Here is an 18,047-nt window from a genome sequence, read left to right as displayed (position 1 = left end):
GGAAGATGGTTTTCCTCCTCTTTCCCCTGGGTCTCGTCGTCAAGGCGCCGCTTTCCCACCTTCTCGCTTCTCAGTTCCTTTCTCGAGTAGTAGAGCTCGCCGCTGAATCGATTTTCATAAACAAGTCTATTACGTCTAAGCCGAAACAGTAGCAGCAAACGTTTCCCTCCCCGATGTGAAGCAAGAACGCCCAAAGTGATGTGCCCGTCACCCTTTCCCTTCTCTCCATTCTGGTAGAAGGTCTTGAGGGTGAGAGGAACTGGGAGAGAAACCGAGAAGCATTCAAGAGCAAAGACATAAGCAACGAGAAAAAAACAAAGACGGACGGTCCAAGAGCAAACCCAGAAAGCAAACGATGATGGAAAGATTAGAGGTCGAGAGGCAGAGCAGAGATACAGGAAAAGATATGGGATGCTAGCGCTGAGATTGCTGCTGCTGTTGTCGGACCTGGACGGAAGGACAGCGAGAGAGAGAAACGCGTCAAAGTCAGTAAGAGTCGAAGATCGGACGCGTCTCCTCCCTTCCCTCCTTTTCCTCTCGGAAACGCACCTTGTTCATGAACCCAGTGACCCGACCCACATCCAGTCCCTCCCCATCGCTCTCCACAGCCGTTATCAGAGTGTCGAGCATCTGAAAACGGACGAAGATATGAACAACCAACAAATCAGTCGCGACGTCTCCTCTCTCACTCCTTCACGCCCGCCCCCCAAACGGAACACGGAAAGCATGAAAACTCGAACTCACCGACCCGATCAACTCCAACGGCACATTCGAACAGATCGCAATGATCTTCCTAAACATCACTTCCTTCTCCCTTCTCTTCACCTCCGCCATCCTAATCCTCTCCTTTAACAGCCCTTCCACCCTCTCCTGCCAAACCGCAATCCTCCTCAGCTCCACCACCTGATCCATCAACCCTCCCTTCCCAGAAGACTTCGGACTAGGATCCACCTCCCCATCCTCCACCACCACACTCGACGGCACGTCCTCCCTGAACACGAAGCTCCCTCCCGACGTGTTCGAGACGGGCGACCCATCGGCTCCGTACCTCCCCGACCAATCGAACATCTCCTCCTCGACGAGAGCGAGCTGGACGTTCTTGATTCGGATGTTGATCGAGTCGAGTTCGGTGAGCTTCGAACGGAGGGATTTGATGCGACGACGTTCCGAGGAGAGCGTTTTGGTCGCTCCTCGGAGGTGGGACTCGGTGACGGTGAGGACGTCCTGCTTGACTTTGATCTCGGCGAGGAAGGATTCCGAGAGGGATTCGATGGTTTTGGTGAGGTCTGAGGGAAGGAGGGGGAGGTCAGTGGCAGCGAGACGAGGGAGAAGGAAGAAGAGAAGGAGAGGAGAGAGAACGAACCTGCAATCACGTCCTTCGACTTCTGAATAGGACCTGGAGGAGGCTCTCGAATGGCGGCGACAGCTTCTTCTGCTGGTGAAATTCGAAGAGCCTGGGGAAGAGATGAAGTGAAACAAGAAGTCAGCTTCGAGACCTGGAGAGGGAGAGAGGACAGACGCGTCGAAATCGAACTCACCTCCTCCTCGCACCCGTAATCTCCAGCTCTCAGTCCCATCTTGTTCGGAATCGTCTTGTCCGCCTGCACCGACAAGAACAGCCCCACTAAACTCCGATTCCCAACTCTAGCAGCGATGTTCAACGCCGTATCCCCGTTGCAATCCACGATGTCCACGATCGTCCTGAACCCTTTCCCACTCCCCGTCGTTCCACCTCCCAGCCCCTCGTTCTTCGCTATCCATTCTAGCACAGCCTCAAGGTAGTACCTCGCCGAAGCAGCTCGTCCCTTCATCCCAGCGACGAGAGCGATGTGGTGAAGGACCGTCCGATGCGACGTGTCGAGGGTTCGAAGGGTGGAGGAGAGCTCGTCGTTGTGGGTTGAGAGGACGGCGGCGAAGGATTGGGTATCGTAATGGTTGGTAGCGAGGACGGATCGAATGAGAGGGGTTTCTCCTGCGTAGTTTCCTCGATGGGGATCTGCTCCTCGGGCGAGGAGGAAGGAGACGAGGTTGGGTCGAGAGAGAGAGCAGGCCCAGTGGAGGGCGGTGTGACCGTAGGAATCGATAACGAGGTTGGGATCGAAGGTATCTGAGGGATCGGGGAGAAGGACTGTTGGGTCGACAGGGTCGTCGGATCCTGTTGGGTCTGAGGAGGAGGTGTGGTCGAAGAAGCCGAGGAGGAGAGCTCGTTGACGAGAGGGATCGGGGTTGTTGGCTGGATCCGAGGGTTTGGAAGCGAACCGAGTGAAAGGGACGAGGGAGGAGGTAGGCGGGAAGGTGCTCGACGACGAAGTTCCGTTGAGAGCTGCTGGTGTGGAAGAGGAGGCTGCGACGGGAGGAGGAGGAGGTGGGAGAGCTGATCCTGAGGCGATGGGTTGACGAGACGACGATGCGACTGCTGACGGACCTGAAGGGTGGGAAATCAGGTCAGTATTCGATCCTTCAGAAGCATTCAGGACGAAGGAGTGAGTCGAGAAAGAACGAACTTGAAGCGACCGGGGTAGACCTCGACGGCGTCGACTCCTGAAGGTGAGGAGAGTTCTGGAAGGCTGCTCCTTGATACGGAGGGCCCTCCGAGGGACGCATCTTCTTCGACGAGGGAGGTCCCATCGACGAGTCTCCTCCGTAGGGCTCCGATCCTCCGTGGTAGCCTCCTCCTGGAAACTGCATCACTCCCGCTGCCACTCTCCGATGCTCCTCAGCAAGCTGATCCATTCTCCTGGCTTCCTCTTCTCCATCATCCTGTCTCGGCCGTTTCGACGACGACGCTTGCTGGGGTTGGTACTGCTGAGGGGCGAAGTGCTGAGGGTAGGAGGAGGACGAGGTCATCATCTGAGCTTGACTCGCTTGAGGACCTCCGTAGAGCTGGCCGCCGTGGGAAGCTGGTTGAATGGGATGGTGGTAGATGTGAGGGACGGGTTGGAAGGGAGAAGCGTTGTTGGGGTTGTAAGGGAGTCCAGAGGTTGAGGGATGAGAAGGGAGGGTGAGCTGTCGAGGCTGGGGAGGACGACCTGCTGTTGAGTTCCGAGGCTTCGAAGGAGTAGCTTGACGACCTGCTGTAGGGAGAGCTGCGGCGGTTGCTGCATCGCTGAGGTTGTGGTCGAAGAGGGCTGCTAGGAGGTTGTTGACTCCGTAGAGGGTTGCGAGGTCGAGAGATCGGTCGAGAGGAAGCCTGGGGAGGAGGAGGGAAGGAAGGAAGGAGGAACGAAGGTGAGCTCGAGCTCGAATGAAAGGAATCCAGAGCAGATCTCTCTTTAACGACTCGAACGACGTAGAGAGGGGAGACTCGAGCTGATGCTACCCATAGTAGAGCAAGACGAGATACGAAGGAAGGCAAGGAGGAAGACTCACCAAGTCCCTTGATACTTCCCGTACCCTCCTTGAACCTTCTCGTACGGTCCTGGCCCAGGGATGATGTCCTTCTCGAGGATTTTCGTCCTCTTTCCCTTCTCGATCCCAGCGACCTTGAGGATTTGAGTCTAGCGAAAGTGAAAAGGCGAGCAAGCAACACGTCAATTTGGGTAGAGGACGTGACGCGAACGCGATTGATGAGTCGTCCGGATCGAGGTGGACGACTCGAGGGTTCAAGAGCAGGGAGGGAAGAGGGTGATCCAACATACAGCGTTCATCCATCTATGAGAGCGAAGATGGAAGAGGAGGATGAGTCAGTGGATGGCTTGGTGACGAGAGCCGAAGGAGGAAGGGCAAAGGAGAAGGAAGGGGAGAGGGAGGAGGAAGGAAGGGAGAAGGCGGATCCACTCACGCATCCGATCTCCGACGCATCACAGCGATTCCTCGAACCATACATTCAAACACAGGAATCTGAGTGAATGCGGAGAAAGGTCAGCTTCGAATCGCTTTCTTTCCGTCGAGAGATGGACTGGAGACAGTCGACCTGCTCCCAATCCGGCCAACTCCTTCGAGCCTGCTTTTCCTCTCTTGTTGAACTCACCGAGGAATAGACAGCTGTATAGACGTTGGGTTTAGCAGCCATCTCTGCTCCGTACGCTCCTCCTTGTAGCTGACTGTCTCCTGTAGGAATGAATCGTTTCGGCGTGGGAGGTTCAGGTTCAGATCCGACGAGGGAAGGTTCGACGAGCTGAGAGGAAGAAGGAGGAGCTCGGACGGCTGAAGAAGAGGGTAGAGGTGGTTGAAGGGATCCTTGAGGTTGCGCTAGGTTGTGAAAGCTGAGATGAGCAGACGGTATGGGACTCTGCATCGTTGAGAGATGAGAGGGAGGGAGGGAGGATGGATGGGTCGAGGAAGAGTTGGTGGAAGTCTAGTCTCGAATCGCTCTCGCTCCCTTGTCTTTTTTCTTCTCAGGTGCTGGGAGGACGCGATCCTTGACGACCGTCTGTGTTTTTCGCATAGATCGTCCTCAAATGAACGATGAGCTCGCCAACCTTCGATGTTTCTGACGAGAAGCAGAATTTCTCGACGTCAAGGTCAACATGTTTCGGCACCTTCCCCGGACTCTCCTCCTCCTCGACCTCTCGCCGCTCTCCTTCCTTCCCTCCAACCATCTCGACCTCGTTTCTATACCCCCTTTCCGGTCCTCTTCTTTTCTCTCTCTCTCAGCTCTCGATGATTCCTCGGCTCAGTTATCCGATAGCTTCCACTTCGAAACTTCCTTGTTCGCTCCTCCTCCTCCATCCTCAACGCTCGTTCCATCTCTCCTCCCCAACATCCTCCTCCTCCTCCTCTTCACCACCACCACCACCACCTCACCCTCATCCTCAACCCAGCCCCTCCTCTTCACCCCGTCCTCCACCGAATACTTCAACTCCTACGAAACCTCGAAAGGTGGATTCTCAACGCAAGAGCACCCAATACAAGCCAACGATCCTCGGAGGAGAGCAGCAGAAGGATGTTATCGACAAGAGAAAGCTCCTGATGGACGAGTGGACGAGATTCTTCCCATCCCAGAAGGGAGAGATAGAAAGACCGGAGGATTTCGATAACGAGCCGCTCCATGCCTACAGTGAGTTCAACCTCGGTTCGGTTCAGCTTCGAACGAGATGGGCTGAAGGGGAGAGGGAGGGTGCGAGCTCGTCGATGGAAGGGGGAGATCGCGTTCTGGAGCTTCGATCTGGGAGAGGGAAGTTTATTAACGCAGCTGTAGCTGTAGCTGATAGTCTCAGCTTCACAGCGAGGGTCTCTAGAGAGGTTCTTGATCCAATTTTGTAGAGGAAACGAGTTCGTTCCTTTGATCCTCATCGGAGCCGTCCGCTGACCCGACCTCCCTTCCTTCCTCCTCCCCTGCTCCTTCTCACTCCCCCCTTCAGACGCAAAAGAGAACGGATTCTCAGAACTCATTCAACCCTCGGACGACGCCGAGCTCTCCTTTCGTCGCGTAACAGCCAAAGACGTCGCCAACCGTATCATCCCTCCGACCTCGGTCACCATGCTGACTCGCGATTTTGTCGATGATCATCTATACAACGTGAGCTCATCTTATTTGACATCGAGCCTTCCTTCTTGCCTCTCCGTCTCAATCCTGACTTTATCCTTCCTCTCTTCCAGCCCAACTACGGCTACTTCTCCTCTCCCTCCCTCGAGATCTTCACCTCCCCTCCCATCGACATCCCCACCCTCAAGAACGGAGCCGCCTTCACCCAAACCGTCGCCGCTCGCTACGAAGAGTACCACACCCAGGAGAAGGATTTCTCGCAGCGGAAGAACCGAGAGTTTGCGGACACGAAGGAGAGGAGGAGGAACTTGGGGATCACCAAGAGCGGAGCTCAGGGCGAGTTGTTCCCCGAGATCTCGAGGAGGGAACAGGATGGGAAACAGATTTGGCATACTCCTACGGAGATTTTCAAAGTGAGTCTATGATGGCTGTTTGAGGGAAGGTGGGGCGGGAGGAACGAGGGAGAAGGAGAGAGACACGAGCCTGACGACCGTTCGACGCGTCTTCCTTTCGTTCGTTTGTTCAGCCCTGGTACGGACGAGCCGTCGCTCGAGCGATCGTTTCGGACTACAAGCTCAAGCACTTCCCTTACGACGATCTGATCATCTTCGAGATGGGAGCTGGAAACGGAACGTTGATGACCAACATCCTCGACTACATCCAGGAGCAGGAGCCAGAGGTTTACGAGCACACGAGGTGAGTCTCCTCTTCTCGTTCAACGCGTTTCCCTTTCTTCCCCCTTCTGGCTTTGGTCTTCGGGCTGACACGAATGGCTTCCTTCGTCGCTCCAGCTACCGAATCATCGAAATCACCACCCAACTCGCCCTCAAGCAGCTCGAATCAGCGAAGGAACATGGCCATCAAGCCTGCGTCGAGATCATCAACAAGTCCATCTTCGACTGGGACGAGGTCATCAACGAGCCTTGCTACTTTATGGGAATGGAGGTCCTCGTTAGTCCCTCTTCCCTTCTCTCCTTCCTCCCGTTCTCCTCCCTCTCCCTCCGACTCACCTCCCTCCCCTCCCCTTCTGCTTCCACAGGACAACTTCACCCACGACATGATCCGCTACGATCTTCTCACCGGTCTCCCTCTCCAAGCTGTCATCGTTACCGACCCTATCGGCGACTTCACCACCGTTTACGAGCCCGTCTCCGACCCCCTCGTCGCTCAGTACCTCGCTCTCCGAGCCCTCCTCCCACCACCTCACAACGCTTCGCCAGCGATGCCGAAATGGTTCGCCAACTCGCCGTTCTTGAGGTGGTTGAAGTTCAACTTGATGCCGTTCGCGGCGAACTTGACGAAACCCGAGTGGATCCCGACGAAGGCGATGGTGTTTATGGAGGTGTTGAGGGACAAGTTCCCGAAACGTGAGTACAGCTCGTCTTCTTTGTTTACAGCAGGGGAGGGAGGATGAATGAAGGAGTCGAAGGCGAGCGAGAGTGAGGTTTGGAGGGCGAACAAGGGGAAGAAAGGAGAGCTTCGTCGTTTCGTTCGATCTTTCGAAGCTGACTTTTCCCTCTTCTTCCTTCGTTCCAGATCGACTGCTACTGGCGGACTTCACCAGTCTGGAAGAGAGTTTAGAGGGATGGAACGCTCCTGTGGTGCAGACGAGGCAGTTGGGAGAGATGATCCCTGTGACGACGGTGAGTTCGAGACCCCCGTCCCATCATCGACTTTTCGACGATTCGTTCCGGTTCTCCTCGATCTGTTTCTGATGGGCTGAGACTTGCCTTGTTTTGTCGTCTTCTCCAGGTCATGGTGAAGCACGGGTTCTTCGACATCTTCTTCCCGACGAGTGAGTCTCTCCATCGAGTCGACGCGTCGACGCGTCTCTTCCTCTCTCTCCTCATCTCTCGACCCCCAAGACCTTTGCATCAAGCTGACCCCTTTTCTTTCCCTCTTTATCGTTCCCGTCTTCCACTTCTCTCCCACCAGACTTCCCCCTCTTCCTCTCCCTCTACACCCTCATCCAAACGCTCCCTCCCAACCTCCCTCCGCCTCCGCCTCACCTCCTCCGCTCCCCTCTCTCCGTCCCTCACCTCGTCAACCCAGCCATCCCAACTCCTCTCCCACCCACCTTCTTCAACTCCCATCCTCCGCTCTGGCCGCCAAAGACGGATCAGTGGTTCGCGCCGAGAGCGGTCGAGTTGGAAAAGACGATCAAGAGTCGGCCGGTGAGGGTGTGGACGCACGCCGAGTTTCTGAGTCATTTCGGAGAGGACGGAGGAATGACGAGGACGAGGGATGGAGAAGACGTGATGTTGAGGTGGTATAGGAACGCGGGGTTCTTGTTTTGATTCGAGGGAGGAGGGAGGGGAAGCACGTATTACGACTTTTTGACGATGGCTTGGGGTGTTTTATCGGATTCAGGGGTGATAGAGAGTAATGCTCGAAGTATCTTGCCCCAAATGAGGACTCGTCGAAGGAAGAGCAAGGAAGTCACCGTCGTACACGAGTGATAGACGACGCGTCTCTCTTTTCGTTTTTCAGTCGACTCGCTCTGTGGACATCCAGTCTTCGAATCTCCCGTTGAAGGCCACGGAGAACATTTTTTTTTCCATTTTTCCCGCTCTCGACTATGAACGGACGATGAGAGAAGAGGGGACATCGATTAAACTGACGCGTCGTGAGAAAACTAAAGGAAAGCTAAGACGCCCCGATAGCTTAGTGCTCCACCGGTTGAGCTTTCTTCGAAGAGGCGTCTTCGAGCTCCAACGATGGAGATCGAGATCGAACCCGCTTCTTTCCCTTCGAGGTCGTCGTCTTCGTTTCCTCGAGAGAAGAGTTCGTCGTCGCGTCGTCGGCGAGATTCGGTTTGGCCTGTTCAATCGACCCCAGGTCCGTGGAAGGAAGAGAGAGAGAGAAACTTCAGCACCGAGAGACAAATGGAGTCCTGTAAGAGCGTGAAGGAAAGTACTCACCTCACCCTTCGAGTTCTCGACAGCGACGTGCCCAAACCAATTCGTCCTCTTGTTCCTGATCTCCTCGTTCAAAATCGCGCACAACAACAACCTCTCAACCACCCTCCCATCTTCTTCCTTCTGCCAACACTTGAACAGGTCCGACTCGAAATCGTCTTTCTCTCCGGGCTCGTATCGACCTTTCGGCGATCTGAATCGGACGAGGTGATGGAGGTCGTTGAGTGCTTTTTGGTGCTTGGGCTTGTCGAGAGCGTAAGGAGGTGGTTTGGGAATGATGGAGTTGGAGGAAGTGTCGAAGATGGAGAGAGCTGAAGCGAAGGTGTCGTTGATTGGGAGGAGGGTTTGGACGACGACGGGAGGGAAGAAGGGGAGGGAGGATCGCCAGGTGGGGGACGCGACGAGGCTAAGGAGAGAGAACGAGGGGAAGAGTCAGCGATAGAAGAGGGAGTTCAGAGGAAAGGATTAGATAATACACACAGTTTCCTACCGAGAGCAGCCTGGAACGACAAGGGAGCAAGGGAGGACAATCAGTTCGAGATGACACGAGGACGGAGGGTCGAGTTGCCTCACTCTTTTGTCCAGGTTCATCGTTCGCACATCTTCCCACTTCAAACCTGCAACCAACTCTGAAATAGGAGCACCCTGAACGTTCGAGCTAGACCCTCCTGGCATGGTCTGCTCGTTCTGAGAGCCCCGACGAAGATTCTTCTCGCCATGACCAGTCGAGGAAGAGGACGAGGAGGAAGCGCGGGAGATGATGCTGGAAGGGGTAGTAGGCTCGACGATGGAAGAGAGAGACATCAACGAGGCTCTTCTCGGAGCTGCAGGAACGGCGAAGGAGTCTTGGGAAGGAGGAGAGAAGGATCTCTGAAGAGGAGGAGAGGAAAAGCAAAGGGAGGGCGATCAGCTCGAGTCTCTCCCGCGAGAAGACAGGTAATTGGGCAGGACGGCTAACCTGAGCTTGTGAAGCTTCAACTCTGCTCCCATCACTGAGTGTCGAAGTAGATCTAGCGGTCTCGAGATCGAATCGGCCAGATCCAGAGGCAGATCTGCTCGAGTTGATCGCTCCTCCTCCATCCACCTCGCCCTGCTCCATCTTGACTCGATGCTGAGGAGGAACGACGGCAGCCTCCCTGTCCATGACGATTCTTCTTCTTCTGTCCCATACTGCCTCCCAGTACTCTTCTTCTCCCACTTGAGCATGCTCGAATCCCGCCTGCATCTCAATCAAGACGTTCTTCTCCTTCGAAGTGAGCTCGTCCGGTCCGTCTCGAAGCCATCCTCCTCGACGAAGCTCTCGAAGTTGGTAACTCTCCACTTCAGAGAGACCAGGGAGTGGATATCGAAGCTGTAGAATGAGATCTTGAAGTCGAATGGGAAGCTGTCGAAGAGAAGACATGGGGGGGGAGGAGAGAAGATGGGAGTCGAAGGAGACTTTGAAGCTCAAGCGACGTCCTCCTCCTTCCCCTCCAACGGCTTCTTGCTCCCCACGACGACTTTCTTCTCTTCAAACCTTCCCGGAGGTCTCAGTAGCTTCCTATGGCCCCTCTTCCCACCGAGATGAGACAAATTATCGCTCTAGATCTCGACAACTTTGTGAGCCATCTCCTCGTCTCCTCCTTCGCCGCCAAAAGCTGAACCGAGCCCTTCCCTTTTGCTTTCAGTACGTCGGAGTCGAACGACTCAGAAATCCTTCCCTCGTCGGAAAGCCTGTTGGGATCAAACAGAAGGGAATCCTTGCGACCTGTAGTTACGAGGCTCGAGCAAAGGGAGTAGGAAAGCTCATGAGCTTGAAGCAAGCGAAGGAGAAGTGTGATTCCCCCTCTCTCCTCTTCTCCTCTCCTCGAAGACCAGACAGAAGCTTACCAACGGACTCTTCTTACCATGTTCGCAGGCCCTGAAGTTAGTATTCTCCCTTCTCCCTCTTCCCTGGCGGGCGAGTCGCTGATCTTCGCCTCTCCTCCAGCTCATCGTCGTTCTTGGAGAAGATTTGACTCCTTACCGTCACTATTCTCGCCTCGTCTTCAATCTCGTTCGCTCCATCGTTGGGCCTTCAGTCCCTGTCGAGAAGCTTGGGATGGACGAGCTCTTCATCGACTGCTCCTCCCTCGTCAAGGTGCACCTCGGGGAAACGACGTTTCGTCGACGCGCGGACGGGCAGATCTGGTTCAGTTTGAGCTCAGGAGAGCCAGGGTTGGGTTTCTGGTACGCCGAGGATCGTTGGGCTGGTCATAGACTGGAAGATGAAGGTCTGGAAGTCGAGGCAGGACCTCAATCAACGTCGCCGTCGTCGTCGAACAATCGTCCCAACCCTTACCTCGTCGCCTCCCACCTTGCTCTTCACCTTCGCACCCAAATCCAAGACCAAATCGGACTCGGTACTTCCGGAGGAGTCTCTCACAACAAACTCCTCTCCAAACTCATCGCTTCCACCCACAAACCGGCCGATCAAACCTCCCTCTCCCCACTCTTCCTCCCTTCGACATCTCCACCAAGCCTCCATCCATCAACTTCGTACCTCATCCAAGTATATCTCGACCCGCTCACCCTCCGCAAACTTGCTGGCTTCGGCCATACCATCACCTCCAAAATCATCCAAACCCTCTCCTCTCTCGACCCTCCTCCTCCTCCCGAGCTCGATCCAGACGCGCCGACCGTCCTCACCACTCGAACCCACCTCTCCCTCTCGACGTTCAAATCACTCTTCACACCTCGACTCGCACCTATCCTCTACTCTCTTCTCCACGGAGACGACCCTTCGCCCGTCGTTCCCTCCCCCGAATTCCCAGCCCAAATCGGAGTGGAGGAATCGTACGCGTCGAATCACTTTTTCGAGTGGAGGAGGTTCACTTCGGAAGTGGAGAGGCTTCTTACCTCGTTGCTGGTGAGGTTAGAGGAGGAGCTCGTGGTGGTGGGTGATGAGAAGGCGGGGAAGAGGAGGTGGGTGAGGTGGCCGATGAAGTTGAGGATGGAGATTCGAAGGGGATGGGATTCACCGAACGGGAGGGAAGGGAAGTCGGTTGATATGCCTGTGGGTGTGTTTGATCTGGGAGTGGAGGTGGAGAAGAGAGTTAGGATGCTGATGGGGAGGAAGGTGGCTGGAGGAGAGGAGGAGAACGAGGTCGGTGGGACGACGAGGAAGGTGGGAGGAGTTGTTGGATCGTTGATGAGGGGTTTAATAAAGGAAGGAGAGGGAGGGAAAGAGTTCGAGCTGTATGTGTGAGTGGGCGAAACGTTTCTTCTCCCAAAGTTTGAACCGAAATTTCGAGGAGAGCAGCTGACGAGCCCGCTCTCCGTCGCGTCGTTGTTTCTCAGCATCAACTTCGCCGCCCTCTCCCTGTCGACTCACGCCCCTGGACCCTCTATCGAACAGTGGACCAAGTCATCTTCATCCTCTACACCAACGTCCTCCAAAGGAAAACACCGAGCTCCTCCGGATCTCGACCTCTCTATCCTCAACGAACTTCCCTCGGATCTGCGAGCGGAAGTCCTGAGCAGCTACGGTCTCTCAGAGCGAGACGTCGCCGAACTACTCAAGGATCGTCGACCTTTGAAGCTCAGGAAGGTTTTCGAAGAGGGTCAGGGATCTGCTGTCGAGAAAGGGGGAGGAGAAGGTCAGGACTTGGTGGACGAAACCGTCGGCGGCGTGATGGAGGAGAGGCCAGAGCTGGAGACAATGGAGGCTGACGCCGAGGAGAACACGATAGGATGGAGGAGCGATCTGGAAGAAGACGGAGAGGATGCAGACGAGGAAGAGTGGGGCGCGGACGGGGAGGAAGAGAAAGAGACGTGCTCGATCTGTCGATTGAGGGTGTTCCCTTTCGCTTTGGCGGCTCATGCTTTGTTTCACGTAGCAGATGGATGATCACATTCTATTCTCGAAGTTCTGTCTCCCTCGAACAGCTTGGAGCTCAGAAAGGCTTCGAAGACTCGAGCGAGCGACGAGACGTGTTCGACGATCGGAACCCTTCCCGAGAAAGCCGTCTGCTGGCTTTCGGGAGTCGACGAGAAAACTCATCGCATGAAAACAAACGAGCGCTTCAGTCAGCTTCAGCTCAATCAGGTCCCCCAAGGAAAAAAACAAACTTCCTCCGAAGCAAACTGAAGCTCCGCCCTTGACGCGTCGCCTCCCTCATGGGGGAGCAGGAAAACGCAGAGCTCAACCTTTCCCCTCCTCCTCTCTCTTTTCCCTTTCAACTTCTACACCTCTCCCTCCCCTTTTTCGCCCAACTTTCAGCTTCTCCAGAACAGCCAGCTTCCCCGAAACAACTCTACGAGCTACTTGGAACTTTTAATTCCATCGGAGGAAGCGAAGAGAGGTCAGTCAAGGAAGCTGAGGATCCTACTCCTCCTTCCCTTCCCTCCTCGTTCAACCTCAAGCTGACCCCTTCTTTGGACCTGTGGCACCCTCAAGACACCTCTCCGCGTCTCCGTATACATCACTTTGGATCATGTCTTTCAAGGTGAGTTCAAAAGCGCATTTCTGGGGATTCTGGAACGAAAGGGGGAGGGAAGTCGAGGTGACGGGCTGGGAAGGAGGGAAGAGGGGGAGACAGAAAGGATCTGTGGATCCTCGGGAGCTCGTCCGGATCCTTGGAGGTAAAAGCTGATCATCCTTACTACCTCCTTCTTTCGCAGGGACCAAAGCGGAAGCGAGGGCTGAAGGTACGAACGCGTTGGGAAGGCGACGCAGGAGGGCTCAAGCTCACCTCTCTTTCCTCCCTGATTCGCTCGACAGTCTCATCTTCAAGACGGACGCAAAGTATACGATATCAGTGATTCTGACGATGATGAGCCAATGGCTCCAATGGCAAGTTCTTACACCCGTCACCTACGTCGAGTCGACGATGGAGGAAAGAAACGAAAAGAGCTCACCGTCGCCGTCTTCCTCGTTCTTTCTCTCCAGGATCAATCTCCTCTCGCCGGACCCTCAAATCACAACCAGGGAAAGGAAGTCATCGATATCTCAGATAGCGACGAGGATCTAGCGCCATCATCAGCAGCCTCCGTTGTACGTCCCTAAAAAAGTTGAGACCCAGCTCGAGCTCGCGCTCACACCTCCTTCTCTTCCCCCTCTCTCCTCCTTCAGCCTTCCATCTCCACCCCCAAAGCATCCCAATCCTCTACGCTTCATGGATCTCAACCTCGCTATCAACGCTTCCATCCCAGAACCCCCTCTCCCTCCGTCGTCCCCGAAACTCCTCCTCTCTCCGACGACGACGACGAGCCTCCTGTAAGGCTCGACAAGGGAAAGGGACGAGCCGAACCAAGACTCTCAACAGAGAGTCGAGGTGTCTTTTCGCGCAGTATCATCGAAGTCGACACGGATGATGAGGAGGAGCAGGACCAGGAGGACGAGACCGAGAGGGAGGACGAGGAGACCGTTTCTCCGAGAGTTCTTCGAGTTCGAAAGAAGACGAAGGGTGAGCAGACAAGAGCAGGAAAGGACGAAGATCCCGACCCGCTGCTGACTGGGTATCCTGCTCTCCTCTTCAGGTAAACCTCTGGACGTCGCCGGTCTTGTCAAAAACCTTCCAAGGGAGGACGTCAAAAGAGTCGTTGCTGTTTTGACGAAGGTGAATTCGTCTTGTCTCTGAAGAACGAGTGGAGAAAAAGCTAGCTGACACGCGTCTTTCACTCCTTCAGGCCAAGGAGGAATCGAAACGGACTTCGAAACGAGCTCGCACCTCGGTGAGCTTTGGGTTTCCATCCCGCGTCCCGCCCTTTTGCTGACCGTTCCCTTCGTCTAGACTTCGTCCAGAGCCTCGAGCTCCTTTTCTCTTCCACCATCATCTACAGCAGCTTCGTCGTCTCTCCCCTCACATCTCAATTGCTTCTCCTCTCGAGGCTCGGTGAGGTCTCGTTGCCCGCTGCTTCCGACTTCAGTTGACGCGTCTGAAACTGATCCTTTCCTTCCTCTCGCTCGTCTTTCTGCAGTTGGAACCCTCGATTTCTCACTCCGGATCATCTAGAGGTCCCTCGTCGACTCCTTTCTCTGCATCAGGACGGGTCAACGAAGCAGACCTCGATCTCGACGAGGACGAGGACGACGGCGGCTTCGAGCTGAACTCAGTACCCATGCGCCGCGCTCGGAACGTCACTCTCCTCACCTCCAATGGCAAGAAAGACAAGTTCAGCAACGTCGAGAACGGCTCAGGGCATCGGTTCAACGCCACGGTCTCGTCCTGGAACGATCCGGAGGACGACGTCGACATCCAGTCGGACGTGATTCTCGACGCTGATGTTTACGAGAAGGATGGGATTATGTGAGTCGTCACCGTCTCTTGTGGACATATTTCGCGTCCCAACTACAAGTGTCGGCGACTGACTTCGCTCTTCTTGCCTGCCCTTAGCCGCATCTGGATCCTTACCGAAATCGCTTGGTTCGTCCTCCCCTCCTTCTCGCCGCTGTTCACTCGAGTTGACTCCCTTCTCCTCCCTTCCTCCAGGTACCAAGTCGACTCCGTCACCAACTTCGCTTCGATAGAAGACTTCTTCGTCACTGGAGCCCTCGCGGAACTCGTCGTCGCTATCGGCAAGAAGGCAACTCTCCGTAACTTCGAAGCTCTGCTCTCTCACCGATCGTCCACTGCTACGAAGAAGTTTCTAGGTTCTTCCGACACCTGGCTTCGGGAAGCCGAAATCTGGCTCAGGACGACGGGAAGCCTTCGGACTATATCAAGTTCTAACGTCTTGTCCAACGTGAGTCAATTCTCGACGCGTTGCAAAGTCGAGCTGAAGCTGAATCGCCCTTCGTTCTTTCCGTCCGTCCACTTCAGCTCGGACGTCTTCTCCCGGAAATCGAACGATCCATGCACTACCATCAGTGGGATCAGGACGAGAGATCCCCTCTCATCATCGAGCTCATCAGAGTCGCTCAGAAACGACACGTCAAGCTTCAGCATCGACGAGCTCCGACCGTAGTCGATTCCTTGCCGCCACTCGTCCTTCCCGTCATCCAGGAGCTCGCTGGAGATCTTTTCGGTGACCTCAAGTCTCTTCCCAATACGTCGCTACGGACGGGACCGAGGTCGAAAGTCGAGGAGGACGTCTTCGTTGACGCAACCGACATTGCTCTCAAGAACGAGCGGATCGACTGGACGGAACCTTTCAGGATCAACGAGGAGGGTGTGCTGGAAGCTTGTTTCATGGGTAGAAAGACTGAGCTCAAGGCGAGTCTGATCTTCGGCTCGTTTCGTTCGTTGCGTCGCTGACCTCGAACTCTTCCCTCCCGCTTCGCAGGTCGGGGACTTCATAGCAGTTGAGCCTGTCAAAGAGCAAGTCGACGCTGCATTTCCCTGTTCAGGTCCTATGTCTGGCTTCTGGTGCGTCGTCTGTTCAAAATTGAGGATCTCGTCTCAATTCTGACCTCTTTCTTCCTCCTTCGGCCACAGGTATGGAAGGATCCTTGCTTTCGAGACCACCGATGAGGCTGAGAGTGACTCCTCCGACGACGACGACGATCTCAGCAACACTCAAGTCCGGATCAGCTGGTACTACCACGCCTCGAGTCGGTTCGGAGGTCGCGACGGATTCTACCTCTGCGGCTCGTTCGCCAACCCAAGGGAACTCGTTCGCTCTGACTCTCCTTCGGACTCCTGGCCTCTCAGCATGGTTCTTCGACCTATTTCCGTCGAGCTCTGTACGGCAATTCCTGTTGATACTAGTGCGATGTTCTTTTCGAGGTGAGAATCACGTCTTCCGCTCTTCCCTCGTCCAACTTTCCTTCGAGCAGGTCCTTGCTCGATACCGATGATCTCGATCTTGCTCCGAGCTGACATACGATTTAATTTGTTCATCAGGTTGACTTACAACACCGATGGGAGCGTCGTCTCGACTGCTTCGCTGGAGAACCCGTTCGTTTCCTTCCCGCGTCGTTCCTCCTTTCCTCCCCCTGACCTTCAGTCGCTTCAACAGGAAGCCCAAGCTCGTCGATCCCGTCACTCCGCTTCGAGTTCTTGACGCCTACGCCGGTGCTGGAGGTCTGGGACTTGGGATGTTACTGGGTGCTGGAGGACGGATCGAAATTCCCTATGCCGTCGAGGCGAATCCGAACGCTGCCAAATCTTACGCGTTCGTCTCCACTTCTCCTCTTCTTCAACGCCGGAACAAGACCAAACCACTGATGTTGTCAAACTCTTCTTTTGCCTCCAGTGCCAACCATCCTAACACCAAGGTCTTCAACGAGCTCGTTGGGGTGATCCTGCAGGCTCAGCTTGATCCCGACGAGAAGAAACGGCTCATCAAAGGCCAGATTCATTGCGTGTACGTAGACGAGCGTCGGTTCTTCGATTGCCTGTCCTCTCGATGCTAACTGGGTGCTTTTTTTCGAACCAACAGTCTAGGAGGACCTCCTTGGTGAGTCTCGTTCGTCGCTCTGAAAGGTCGGATGAGACGCGACCTGACCTTTCTCTCCTTCTACAGCCAAGGTTTCTCAACCGCCAACACGTGAGTGTCTCGCATGCGTCCAGTCTCGGAAGTTTTTCTCTCTCTTACAAGCTCTTTTCCCCTTTCAATTTCAGCTCCCGTCATGCCTACGATCCGAGAGTCGCCGAGATGCTCGTGTATCTGTCTCTCTGTTTCCTGCTCGCTCCATCGTACATCATCATCGAGAACGTCCCTGGGTGAGTGGTAGCACACTTTCTCGTCGACTGAGAAGCGTACGAGGAGGAGAGTCGAAGCTGATCTGTCTCTCTCTCAGAATCGAGACGTACAGGCTTCCGTCTGCTCAAGGAAAGCCTGGTGGAACAATGCTCGAGTTCATCAACAGAATCGGAATGGAGCATGGGTATGTTTTTATCTCTCCTTTGTTCCCTCCTATCCTCGCTGAACCTTCCTTTCCTCTCGTCCTTTTTCAAAGTTATCAATTCGCCTTTTCCAAGCTCAACGCCGCTTCGGTTCGTCCCGTCTCTTTTCGCTCGTCGGTCTAATGGAAAAGCTGACTTCGACTCCTCTGCGGTTTTCTCAGTACGGTGCTGCTCAGAGTCGAGAGCGAGTTATCATCATCGGAACGAAGATGGGATCTGTTCTCCCCACTTTCCCTGAGGCGACTCACGGTTCGTTCCCTCCCTGAAACTCCTTTTCCTTTTCCTTAGATCTTTGCTCATCCACACTGACGTCCTTTTCTCTTCTTTTTTCGTTCAGGACCCGAGAAGCACCAGCAGCCGTTCGTTACGGTTTCCGACGCCATCTCCGACCTTCCGCTCGAAGGTTGGACGAGCGCGGAAAGGGTGACCTGCGATCTTCGTCGTGAGGTGGAGTACCTCTGTGATCCCACGTCGGATTTCCAGCGCTTCGTTCGAAGAGGAGCACGGAACGTGGTTTCACTGCACACAACTCCAGGCTACAAGAAGCTGTCGGTAAAACGGTTCGGTCCTTTCGTCGTCTCTCTCCTAGCTTCTTCGCTTCAGCGTTGCTGACGTTTCCCCACCCCCGTTCGTCGCTTCGTTTCTAGAGCTCTTGCCATTCCTAAGGCTCCCGGATCCAGTCTGAAGGGTGAGCTTCCCGTCTCGCAGCCTCTTTTTCTCGCTCCCGCCCACTCTCTTTTCTCCTTCCCTTTTTTCAGATCTCTCGGCTGCCGTCCGAGACCTCCTGGGCCTCAACGTCGAGAAAAAGCAGACAGACTCTCGTACGTGTCTCTTCTCATCTTCCAAGCGTGTTTTTCGAACTTGAGCTGAGTCGCGTCGACGTTGCCCTCT

At 54.9% G+C, this 18,047-nt stretch overlaps 5 protein-coding genes across 5 annotated transcripts; 3 read left to right on the top strand and 2 right to left on the bottom strand.

The window, feature by feature from the left end:
• Positions 1–97: 97 nt before the first annotated feature.
• BDY24DRAFT_402355 (MBP1 family protein) lies at positions 98–4,291 on the bottom strand. The gene is made up of 10 exons (XM_076642196.1): positions 3,971–4,291; positions 3,782–3,840; positions 3,639–3,651; positions 3,370–3,497; positions 2,505–3,190; positions 1,539–2,425; positions 1,364–1,454; positions 745–1,286; positions 550–630; positions 98–447 (listed from the first exon to the last, which is right to left on the bottom strand). Exons 1-10 carry the CDS (start codon positions 4,235–4,237, stop codon positions 415–417), a joined length of 2,787 nt encoding a protein of 928 aa, XP_076492921.1. The 5' UTR covers positions 4,238–4,291; the 3' UTR covers positions 98–414.
• Positions 4,292–4,531: 240 nt separating this feature from the next.
• BDY24DRAFT_402353 (S-adenosyl-L-methionine-dependent methyltransferase) lies at positions 4,532–7,975 on the top strand. Its single transcript, XM_076642195.1, has 9 exons — positions 4,532–4,999; positions 5,304–5,461; positions 5,542–5,841; positions 5,955–6,124; positions 6,220–6,379; positions 6,468–6,795; positions 6,965–7,071; positions 7,181–7,223; positions 7,364–7,975. The coding sequence occupies exons 1-9, from the start codon at positions 4,603–4,605 to the stop codon at positions 7,723–7,725; spliced, it is 2,025 nt and encodes a 674-aa protein (XP_076492920.1). The 5' UTR covers positions 4,532–4,602; the 3' UTR covers positions 7,726–7,975.
• A 41-nt stretch (positions 7,976–8,016) lies between these two features.
• On the bottom strand, positions 8,017–9,799 carry BDY24DRAFT_444656 (uncharacterized protein). The gene is made up of 5 exons (XM_076644866.1): positions 9,305–9,799; positions 8,920–9,216; positions 8,827–8,846; positions 8,350–8,752; positions 8,017–8,248 (listed from the first exon to the last, which is right to left on the bottom strand). The coding sequence occupies exons 1-5, from the start codon at positions 9,746–9,748 to the stop codon at positions 8,093–8,095; spliced, it is 1,320 nt and encodes a 439-aa protein (XP_076492919.1). The 5' UTR covers positions 9,749–9,799; the 3' UTR covers positions 8,017–8,092.
• A 5-nt stretch (positions 9,800–9,804) lies between these two features.
• On the top strand, positions 9,805–12,232 carry BDY24DRAFT_402349 (uncharacterized protein). Its single transcript, XM_076642194.1, has 5 exons — positions 9,805–9,945; positions 10,014–10,161; positions 10,244–10,251; positions 10,316–11,568; positions 11,665–12,232. The coding sequence occupies exons 1-5, from the start codon at positions 9,889–9,891 to the stop codon at positions 12,212–12,214; spliced, it is 2,016 nt and encodes a 671-aa protein (XP_076492918.1). The 5' UTR covers positions 9,805–9,888; the 3' UTR covers positions 12,215–12,232.
• A 303-nt stretch (positions 12,233–12,535) lies between these two features.
• Positions 12,536–14,428, top strand: BDY24DRAFT_402347 (uncharacterized protein). The gene is made up of 10 exons (XM_076642193.1): positions 12,536–12,668; positions 12,764–12,812; positions 12,988–13,014; positions 13,088–13,159; positions 13,256–13,360; positions 13,439–13,772; positions 13,846–13,925; positions 13,996–14,040; positions 14,111–14,201; positions 14,287–14,428. Exons 2-10 carry the CDS (start codon positions 12,801–12,803, stop codon positions 14,319–14,321), a joined length of 801 nt encoding a protein of 266 aa, XP_076492917.1. The 5' UTR covers positions 12,536–12,668; positions 12,764–12,800; the 3' UTR covers positions 14,322–14,428.
• The last annotated feature ends 3,619 nt before the right edge of the window (positions 14,429–18,047 follow it).

This window comes from Mrakia frigida (genome assembly GCF_051309035.1).
Source record: "Mrakia frigida strain ATCC 22029 unplaced genomic scaffold BDY24scaffold_40, whole genome shotgun sequence".
NCBI classification, from domain to species: Eukaryota; Fungi; Basidiomycota; class Tremellomycetes; order Cystofilobasidiales; family Mrakiaceae; genus Mrakia; species Mrakia frigida.
This window is presented reverse-complemented; position numbering and strand designations above follow the sequence as displayed.